We start from the raw sequence: 10,977 nt of genomic DNA on the forward strand, positions 1-10,977 counted from the left end.
TAAGGTTTAACCCTGGAATTGGATTCATTATTATTATTTAGTTTGGTATGTAGACAAATTAGCTCTCCAACTGCTGCTTTATGAAAGAATATTTACAATGTACAATAAAAACAATAAATAATATAAAAAAATACATATAATAATAATTTAATAAAATCAATCAATAAAAACAGATGGCAAACCTGGTCCATGTTAAAACCAACTCCAGTAGCAGCCATTAATTGATGCCAGTGTCGGACCCGTACGGCTGGATTCTGCAGCTCTGCTACTGCCCTCAGGGAAATGAGAAGGTTCTTTACCATGCTGTCCAAACCTGTGAAGGCCTCCCACGCTCTCATCTACAAGTGTCAAAAAAGGAAATAAAAAAAAAAAAGAAGCCTTGTTTGATTTTGTTTATCCATGTGAAGTTGAATAAACCTGACTTTAAAGTCCCATAGCTTAATTCAGCTAATAGTAGCTCCTCGAGTAACTCGACATCAAACGTTGTGTATTGATTATCTGCGTGAAGGGCAAGAAAACAACTTGTTTTTCTGCTGCGGCACCGAAATTACCGACTACAAAGAAACGAGGGAGCATTTGTAGCTTCAATTGATGTCTTTCCATATTTACAATGCTTTTCACACCTTTAGGTTACAGTACACCACCCGATTCTTCTCCTCACCTCCTTATCCAGCCCTCGAATATCTTTTGAGAAGCGTTTGCACTCCAACTCCATGTCCTCCACATCAATCTTCCTCCAGGGAGTCATTTTCCATTCGCCCATGCTGGATTCCACCAGAGTGATCATGTCCCACAGCTCCTTGAGCAAGCCCACCTCACGCCTCAGGGATGAATGACAAGATAAAATCAAACCAACTATATTCAGAGTGCACATCTAAATAAGGGTCAGTGATTTCATTGCTCATTAGTGTCACATTTGACATAGAATTGTGCTTTTGAATCTTACCTGCATTGGCGTAGCTGTTTGTATTCCGAGACAGTCACCTCAAACAAGCTGGCGGATTCCACCAGGGAGGCCATCTCTGCCTCCTGTTCCTGGATCTGCCAGTGAAATGTGTCCAACATCTGGTGTGGATTCTCGCTGTCAAATCTGAATGAATGCAAACAGGTACACATTAACCCCGGTATAGGGGGGCTCTTGTTTTGATAATAACGCCCTGTATAATTGCCAAACCTGCAGCATAACAAGAGCAGGTTTCCTCATCGCAAATTAAAAATGACTTCCAAGGCATAAATAGGATGTAATCACGCCGCTATTAGCGGACCAATTACACACGTAACTAATGCGACAATTAGATATTATGACTAAGCGTCTCAAGCAAAGAATTAATGATCATTATTGTAAGATTCAATTATCCTTATCAGATGTGCGAGCCTCTCGATAACAGTCCTTTACCAATGAGGACGCAGAGAAAGGTGACATTCATGCAAAGATAATGGAAAACCAAATCAAAAGTGTGTATAACCAATGCTTATCTGTATTTTTAACAGGAGAGTGTTTTTTTTTTAAACATGTTCAATAAATGCTGTTAAATAAATATAATATAATAAAAATAATCGTGATTATGATTTTATCCCTAGTTTGAACCCACCCCGACTGAAATCCTGGACTGTAATAAATTGCATTTGCATGAAATCACTATATGTCTTCCAATTTAATTTCTCCTAATAAAAAGACACTGAAGTCCATGCAAGTGGGAGGTCCAGTGTAAAAGCAATTAATTTGGAAGCACAGTGTACAATGCATATGCATTATCTCAGAGGACACGTCCTTTGACAAAAGCCGCCTTTGTTACCTGAAGGGCCCATTGTTGCGAAAATGTTCCCGGAATGTGTGTTGCTCCACTTCAAATGAAGCACACTTTCTTCGCAAAGTGGCAACCTCAACAGCTTGCAGAGGTGCGACTTGCTGTTTGACTTGCATGGCCTTCTTTTTCACATTGCTCCACTTTTCAGGCAACTCCTGAAGACAAAGAGACAGCCAAGATGGAAATTGTTCCATTCAAGCTCAAAGATTTCAAGTGATCCTTACTTGTAACTGCTTGTGCACAGCATCAGGGAGATCCTGCTCGTAATCTTTGAGCAAAGTAATGCTTTGCTGCAATGGCTGAAATATGCTATCTGTTGTGTGTTGTCTCTCCTTGACAGCGAGCAAATGGCCCAAGACTCCCACCAGGGTCTTGTCGTCTCCTTCCTCTACTTGCTGGCTGAGGCCACTTTCAGCCATGATGATGAAACTCTCCAGTTCTGATAGACTACACAATACGATAATCATGGTGATAGGAAGCGGGAGAATGTACGTGGCATGGTAAAGTCGATGTAGTATTGTTGAACTGTACTCAACCTGTTAGTGACATGATCAATAAGGTGCTGTTTGAACATGAAACTCCATTTCTTGATGGTGTTGAGCAGAGCAATCTTCAAGCTGCGGCTGTTTACACGCATCCAGCCATGGAATACGTGGACTGGCTCCAGATCTTGCACCTCATCGTAGAGCTTCTCATACCTACATCAAAATGTAAAATGATTTGTAGGGCTTTCAAAATTTAGAATCTATTATTTCATCATTTGGATTAAACAGAAATCATAAAACACCTTTAGCACTCACCTATCCACTTGATCTTTAAAGTTATCCAATGTCGGTGGCTTCTCTGGGATAGAATCTTCAACTTGATCTTCCATTTCCTGGTCGGTCAGAACCTGACCATATCGGAGGAACTGGCGCAGGAACTCCTTCCTGTCATCTATGTAAAGGTAACTGTAGCGTTCCAACGAATTCCGGAAAATGCAGCAAGTGGTCATGACGCTCTGCACACGATCCATGAGGAGAAGACGCATATCTGCCAAGTCTGGCATGTCTTCCATGTCAGCCTGGTAGAGGGTCAGAGTTGAAACTTGTTCATAACCATCTTGGAGTGGTGAAGGTCACGCTACCTACCTGGTAGTGAGGAAAAGAACTGTGCTGGGAGAGGCGTGGCACCAACGAAGACACTCTGAACACATCATTGATGAGACTCTCCACCAGGTCATGGAAATTTGCTCTTTCTCCATACTCCAGAGATGGTATAAACACCATGTGAGGAACTTTGAGATCCAGTTGGGCCTCAAATAGGGGTACTATATTGTCTCTTTCATCTAGGCCATATTGGAATAAATAAAATACTGTGATACAAAATTAGGGACACATTTTATTTTGACAATGCAGAGGGTAATGGTAGCCGAGATTAAATATTAATAGCAGAGTACTTTTATTTATGTTAAGGAACTTTACAAATATATATAACAAAATTAATGATGATGTTTTAAGGAAATAAGTTTTTGGTTTCCGTCACATGTTTTAGTCATTGTTTAAAAATGGGTTCAGACTAAAGTCGTATTTTTTAACAAACTCTAAAGACCTTGGATGAAATGGATTCAAAAGCTTAAATATTCATAGGGATATTGTGGTTATTGTAAGGTACAAAAGTTTTCATTTCTCAGCATTTCTAGGGTAGCTTCACTTCAGCTCAGTGACACACTCAGGGGTCAGTTTATTGAATTGAGAAATATTCTATTCACAAAGCCACAGGGAGCATATACCGTTTCTGCTGACATGCTGCTATATTGTTCTGTGGAATCTCATTTCAGAACGTCCTCAAAATTAACCTGATATGAACCATCGCCCCCAAAATTTCAAAAAAATGCAAAGCAATGGACGTGTTTGTCTACAGTTTCACCGCAATATAGTAGCGGTGAGGAAACAACGAGAGGAAGGACACAGTTGCAGCAGTCTAGCAATAATTCCTAAAATGAATCCTCGTCCATCTTGACAGTACAAATCTATTTCTTCCCCGCTCCCAATAAAACACCCGAGTGACATATACTGCAAAATCGCTGAAAAAAATGTCTTAAAGGAAGCTGTTTCAGCCGGTCGATTACATTTTGATCTTTCCTTAAATATTTTGGCATTTGGAATTCAGGAAGTCGCAGACTTGATTCACAAACTCTTAACAACTTTCACAGAGGTCAACAAAAAGATTTTAAAAAGTAGCTATAATTGGCCCGTGCTCATATATCTTGTCTTTTTGTGTGGAGTGATTGGTTTTATTGCTTTTATTCCTCCAAAAAAAGTGATATTTTGGATAATTTCTACACTAGATTTCGGAAAAGCTTACCTGTGTTTTCCAGGAAAAACTTGAGTGAACATTCTATGCAATGATAAAATCCATCAATGACCATGTCGTCAATATAGTCCACATAGGCTTTCCAATCATCTGAGGAAGGATCTGACATAAAAAGCTCAAGATTTCTCTGAAAAGAGGATATTGGAAAAATCACAATTACAATGTTTACCAAACTGCTAACCAATTTAGTAGAATAAAAACGATTCATTACATTGGTGAGGAAATGAATCTTATCTCCTGTTGATCGTATCATGGAATAAAAGCGATCCAGCCTTTCGACCCGATCGTCCAGATTCAGCAAAGTGTCTTTTTTCCCCTCCTTCCTGTCAAACAATGGTCTTGCCCAGGATTTGATACAATTCTGGATCTCTTCCACATTGTCTTTGGTCTTTTGCAGTCGGCTCTCCAGGTCACAGATGGAATCCCGCAACTCTTGAATATACTGCCAAATGCCTCGAAATAGAAAAGAACTTTGAGTAAATGTTTTTTTGGGTGAAGAATCTATAAAGGTCACACCTTGGCTGTTCCAACGGAGGCTCTCTTCAGCCTTTCTCAGCTGGGTATCAATATCACTGAGCGGTCTCTGGAGGAGTGGATTCTCCACATCAAGCACAGACTGAATCATCTAAAATATGTGGTCGAGGGAAGAAGATCAAATGAATTGAGTTTTTAGCTCCTAGCGGCATTGTGAGTTTCTCTTATGTGTGGTACTCGTAAAGCTGATCAGATCGTATTAGGCAATATGAGATTTAACAAATTGCTTTTTTATTCTTCCAAAACACTCAGTTATCAAAATGAAACGATTCATTTATAAGAGCAACAACATCCACTGATCAGAATAGTGTCATGTAAATGTGAGCATATCTCAAATCCTCTTTCCCCAATGAAATGAAAGGCAATGCCATTAATGTGTTCCAGCCCCATACATTTTGTTTTGATAAAAAACAAATTGAACATAAGCTATGAAAGTAATGCAGACCAGTAGCACACCCTGCTGCCTTTGTGTGAAATGTAAAATCAAACCGTATGTTGACCTTGTTGTATCGTCCTGCAGCAAGTTCCAGGCTGGCCACAAACTGCCACAAGTGCCACCTGCTAGCATAAATCTGCACTGCAGTGTCGGGAATCACTTCAGTCTGTGTGGCCTCCAGGTACTTCACTTCCCTCAACACAGATGCAAGCTAAAGAAGAAGCATTCTTTTTTTAAATGTTCTACTGACAAAAAGAATATGTGCATGCAATGATTCATGTCAACCTGGGTGTTAAAGTTGACCGAGATCAGTCGCGAGGATACGTCTCTGCAGATTAAGGGGAGGCTGAGGTTGTGATGACAACTGCTGTCAACAGTCCTCGTCCATGTCTCGTACAGCCTGATGCGGTATCTGAAAGAATGGACACCAAAGCAGTGGTCTAACATTGTTTTCTCATACCGAATAAAAAAGTCACAGAAGTGCAAATGGCTGGGCAGCACAAAATGGAGGCTTTGCGAGGGCAGCTGGAGGTTATACGAGGATAAACACTGCTTCATTTGTCAGGCCTCCGTACTACAGCGATGTCAATCTGTAAATAGCAACTATTATGATGAGTACTTCAGTGTGCTCCTTATTGGATTTCTGCCGTGAGCTTCATTTCCTGATAGTGGCAGCGCAGACACAGAAGCAATCCAATGTTTTGGTAATGGTCATAAATCATGCAGCGTTTTGTCAGTGGGGAGTCATGTGTAAGGATGCCCAGCCCAATCAGGAGTGGAAGGTTTAGAACGATGACGCTTTGCACCTATGATTGTTAATATAACAGAAAGTCTAATGAGAGTTAAACAGGATGTATAGAGATCATGAAAGAGAAACACGTTGCTATTATTTATTCATTGCTTAATAATGAATAGAGTTGTACTACCAAAGTGGTTCACTGACTGAGACCGATGGGATAAGCTGAGAGACAAATTAATATCTATTAAAATCATCAAGCATCATTAGGATGGAACTCTTATCAGTCTGCCTTAACGTGTTCTCTCCAGGTATGGACATTTCATCCCCCAATGTAATGTGTCACATTGTAAAGATGTAAAGTCAAAAAGAGACGGCCCCTGAAATGTTAGTGTGACGATTAAACCTTGATCGATGACAATTTGACGTGGTTAGTGTAAAGAATTGGAAGCAAAAGACAAATGGAGGAACAGAAGAGCTCTTTCTTGCTGTTATTGGCTCTTTCATAATTCATAGCAGCAACGGTGGCCCTCAATGAGATGATTTATCGTGCAGGTTTTGATGTTAAATGTGGTCTAAAAGGCCATTTCTCACTTGGCATCGGTGAGTGGCGACAGGCCATGCGAGATTATGAGACTCCTGTGAGATCATCTACAGAGCACTGCCCCAGTAATGAGAACATCAATCACGCCTGGAGCTGCACGTCTACATTCGCATTTCACGTGGGCAGCTTCATAAACTAACTACATCTCGTATATTTAGCAGATGAGGCTGCTGGGTAGCGTTCCATACGACAACTTTGGATTGGCTAATACAATTTCAATCTAATTGTTGGGAAATTGAGGTGTGATTTGTTTTTTTCGAGAGGTGAATATTCCGCCATAGGTTCAGCAAACATCTACAAGGTGTATCTTTTTCCCAGCTATATGACATGTTATGCAATGTCGGGAGATAAGATGCTCCAACCTGTCAACCTCTTGCATCAGCTCCTCATACTTCCCCATGACCCAAACTCCTTGTGCTGACTCCAGGCACCTGGCTCAGAAAATTTCCCCAAGATTAGATTTATGGAAATGTTCTTATGGGTAACACAAATGCAATGTCGTTATTTGCTCTATGTGTTGTCTGTGGAGATGAGAGGCCACTCACGGGTAGGAGCAGAGTGTGAATTTGGAGAAGGGTGTCTGCATACGCTGCTGCAGCTCTTGAGCCCATCTCAGCCCTCCAGCTACTGCCGGCATATTCTTATTCACTGGAGCAGAACCTGTGGTGGAGTAGTATATTACTGCTATTTATATATATATAAAGTCTGAGCATAATTATATATGCATTGTTTCATTAGGGTATGCATTATTCCTCCAAATTGAAGCCAAAAAAAGAGGTTAGCAGCTATTGTCACCTATACGTTTCTTGAATATTCCTTTGTGCTACACTGTTAGTATATTCTATATTCATGATTGTTGGGCGCCACGGTGTAAAACTCATTAAAGTCACCCACTGAGGAGTTTTCAAGTGGTGCCAAAAAACTTTCTCAATGAATTTAGTTTGGAGTTTAGTTGACTTTTAAAACTTACTCAGATCATTTGCAAGCTTAATACGTTCCTGGTATAGGACTTTGCAGTTGTCCAGATCCTTGTCAAACATGCTTACTAAGCATGAGTATCTGTCCAAAGCATCTTGAGCTACCAAAGGACGCTCCAACAAGCCTCTGAACATATCCACAACCTGCAGAAATGGAGATCATGAGAATGTCCATGCCTTTCAAAGAGCGGGTTCATTACCTTGAAGGAATGTTCCAATCCTGAAGCGTCGTCAAAGGCCTGACAGAAGATGGCTCCTAATCGCCGGTCCGTGTCATCGGCTAACAATTTGAAGTCCTGGACGTCTTTCTCAAACTCCTGCAGGGCAGAAACCACAGCTAGGCCCGCAGCCAAGAGCCTACTGAGCTGTGTGAAGTACTCCTCACCTTGTTGTCGAGGTCCAAGCAGTCATAGGGCTTCTCCGTTAAGCTCTTGAAACGATCCATAAACTCCTGGTGGAGTTGGTGGACCTGTTGGCTTAGCGCTCGACCTCTAACACCTCCAATCTCTAATTTCTCAAGCTTCGAGAAGTCCACTGCTACCAAAAGGATATCCTGATATGGTAGATAGAATGAAACAAGAAATTGATGCAAGTATAAAATCACACTTTAAGGTTATTTCAACAAACTTACTTGTGTGGACACGAGTCTGCCGAGAAAGCTATCAAGTCCAGAGAAGACCAAAGTAGAGGAAAAATTCCAAGGTTTCACCAAGTTGCCATTCCTTTGGTACTGGCTCAAATTGGTTCGGTGGTCCTCAAAGGTGCTCTTGAAGAGTTCCAAAATGTCCAAGGTTGTTGTCACTTTTAGAAGACTCTCAGAAAGCTCGCCTTTGAGAAGTTCTTCTGGTATCAAATAACCGCGAGCCTGACAGAAAAAAACAAGACAGGCAGACCAGATACATACTGCGATCACATCATATTTCAAGTCTTAATAAAATACAACAGATCCTTCTTTTGCCAGAAGTGAGAATGATTTTTGTATTGGAAGACTTTTACAAGTCATTCAAGTCATTCAAGTCGTGGTCTGTTTTTTCCAAGTCAAACCAGAGCCATTTCTTGAAAGAGCCCTTTCCAACACATCTTTTGAAAGAGCTTTAAAAGTAGTGTTGAAAAGAAATATTGCAAGGAAACTTTAATGAGGCTTTTATCTTAAGGGAGAGAAAATAACCTCAATGGACTAACATGGCACTCTGTTTTCACTTATGGCGAGCCTTGCACTGACAGGTGCTTCATTCAGAAAAAGCTTTTGAGGCAGAAACAAAAAACTAAATTCCCTGAAAAATACCACAGCTGACCTGTTGTATGAGGAGATTGCAGATCTCTTGGAGGAGAAGAATGAGTCGTGGTGGAGTGTTGTAGTGTCCGGAGTTGGCCCACACAAGACACACTGTGTGCATCAAGGGGCCCATCTGACCTTTGACATGGGAAAACTCTCCATTCTCCATGTCTTCTAACAGGCGCTGCAGTGGTGCCAAGTAGGTACAGATGTCCTTTGCCTCCTCCAAGGCTGCCCAATCAACAGTGGGTTACACACACATATATATTCAAAGTTCACAGTTTGAAGTCTGTAATTACCTTCCCGGACTTCCCGTCGGATGTTTTGAAAAGCGGGAGAATAGCTGCTCTCCACCACGTCGAGCAGCATCTCCATTTTGTTCCCTTTGTGTGATGTTAATTGGGTGTAAATGCACTCCAAATCAGCATATCTTCAAGGGAAGAATAAATGGAGAAGACCAAAGGTCACATTTGTATGCCTTTGACTTCTTGTGGAACATTTATGAATAATTCGAAAGGTCTTTGTAGTAAGATGATCTGGAGCTGTAACAATGACTGCATTTTATTTAACAGATTCAAATACCTATTTTTACTTGGTGACTCATCACGAGAGCAAAATAGATTTCTATCAGCCACTACATTGAAAAAATCTGTGATTTTACATAAGGTGTTAAAGTCGGACATTTATTTCACCCATAAATGGAAAATAATGTTTAATACTACTACTGGTACTAGTACAAATACAAATACTGACAGTGAGATTTTAGAATTTTTTGCAATTTGGGTCAATGCAATATGAGTAATGACTTCATCAAGCGGTACAGAAAAAAGATGGACTTCATCATAGTAAGACTAAAAACACTTTTGTTGGAATCAGTAAATGGTCAAAAAAAAAAAAGTTGTACAATAATCTAACTCCAGGGCTCTGTGACAGCATTAAAAGTATTTGTTAGAGGTTGCCAGAGGATATTTTGTATCCGTAGAAACAGATCTGCTGACCTGTTCTTCCAGAAGAGCAGCTCTGTGTGCGGTGTGGGGGGTTTGCCTTCAAGCAAAGCCTCCGCTGATTCTTTTATCAGCACTGCACGGATCTGATGGCTCCACTCGATCACTGTTGACTCCAAGGAGTGGATGATGCTTTTATCTATTGTTTCCCCCCTGAGAAATTTCACAGCTTTGAATGAAAATATGCTGCATTATCATACAGTCCACTTGGCTTACCTGTTATCTGTCTCCAAACCGACAGAAAGGGGCAGCAGTGTCTGGCCTTTGACTTGGCCTGACATTACAAACACGCTGCTCTTGAGGGAGTGGATGAGGTTCTTCACATCTTGGGCTACCACCTGAGGCCATTCGGTGTGGTTCCTACTGTTGGACAGCAGTGGGGTGACAACCTGCAACAAAATGGTGGATTATCAAATTGCAAATATTGATCTTGAGAATTTCTTTTCACGATAAGGAATGTGGGCATCATGCAAATGACTTAGGAGTCATCTGAAGTTGACTTATCCTCTCATAGAATCACAAATATCTGCCACAAGTCAAAAATAAACGTACAGATACTTGGATAGTTGACTAAAATACAGTAACTGAGTAGTTACCTTTTCAATCAGTGCAGAAAAGTGGTCTAGTGGCGAGTGAGACAAATCACCGCACACCAAGTTATCCACCATACGTTCGGCAGTCAGCGTGGTTTTACTTCGTTTGAGAAAGTACACAGATTTGGTTTTGGACTGGAATGTAAAGTTAGTCACGGGTTGTAGCAATCCTGTCGCGGTCACACACACCACCAAAGTCCTTTGCTGCGGTTTGTCCAGAAAGTCTTGTAGAATCTGAAAGTTTTCTTGGCAGGACAAACATTTTTGCCACCGGTCTTGTTTGACTTTGAGAGTCCTAAGTACGTAGTCTTCTATGAAGTTCAGTCTGTGGTCCTCAGCAGGTGAGCCGTCCATGTCCGCTGGGGAATTCTGCTACTGGGCCCAAACCGCGTGAGTAGGAACTAATTGTGTGGCAGCCTGCATAGCAACGCAATGTTTGCATTAATGAGGCCGTTGCTAGGGGAGCTGACTTGGGACCATCCCTCCATGCACGTGCTTACTGGTAGCTATTGTTATCTTAGGAACTTTTTGTTTTTAACTTTATAACAATGGGCGTGTCGTTACGTACCTAATAAAATGAAAAAAAAAGTTAATTAAAGTGAAAAAAAAATGTAAACATGTTTTGATATTCAAAGGAGCTCCCTGTCAAGTCGC

The 10,977-nt window shown here is 41.0% G+C and overlaps 1 protein-coding gene across 1 annotated transcript; it reads right to left on the reverse strand.

Annotated features, from left to right (window-relative positions):
* Positions 1-6: 6 nt before the first annotated feature.
* Positions 7-10,677, reverse strand: LOC148382967 (dynein axonemal heavy chain 9-like). Its single transcript, XM_088360869.1, has 25 exons — positions 10,327-10,677; positions 9,947-10,119; positions 9,725-9,883; positions 9,026-9,156; positions 8,746-8,957; positions 8,082-8,315; positions 7,836-8,003; positions 7,651-7,767; positions 7,444-7,594; positions 7,019-7,121; positions 6,836-6,904; positions 5,419-5,545; positions 5,198-5,344; positions 4,680-4,788; positions 4,375-4,616; positions 4,155-4,290; positions 2,939-3,135; positions 2,609-2,871; positions 2,345-2,506; positions 2,033-2,255; positions 1,797-1,963; positions 947-1,090; positions 662-821; positions 183-338; positions 7-12 (listed from the first exon to the last, which is right to left on the reverse strand). The coding sequence occupies exons 1-25, from the start codon at positions 10,675-10,677 to the stop codon at positions 7-9; spliced, it is 4,107 nt and encodes a 1,368-aa protein (XP_088216995.1).
* Positions 10,678-10,977: the final 300 nt, after the last annotated feature.

Source organism: Syngnathus floridae, chromosome 18 (genome assembly GCF_059516105.1).
Source record: "Syngnathus floridae isolate MCC-2025c chromosome 18, RoL_Sflo_1.0, whole genome shotgun sequence".
Classification (NCBI taxonomy): Eukaryota; Metazoa; Chordata; class Actinopteri; order Syngnathiformes; family Syngnathidae; genus Syngnathus; species Syngnathus floridae.

Bases quoted from the DNA above. Each gene is read 5' to 3' on its own strand.
- LOC148382967 (XM_088360869.1), bottom strand. From the start codon at position 10,677: ATGGACGGCTCACCTGCTGAGGACCACAGACTGAACTTCATAGAAGAC. The intron at 9,157-9,724 runs GTCAGCAGATCT...CTTCCCTTGAAG, and splicing joins CTGCTCTTCTGGAAGAACAG to ATATGCTGATTTGGAGTGCA. The intron at 2,872-2,938 runs GTAGGTAGCGTG...ACCCTCTACCAG, and splicing joins GTTCTTTTCCTCACTACCAG to GCTGACATGGAAGACATGCC.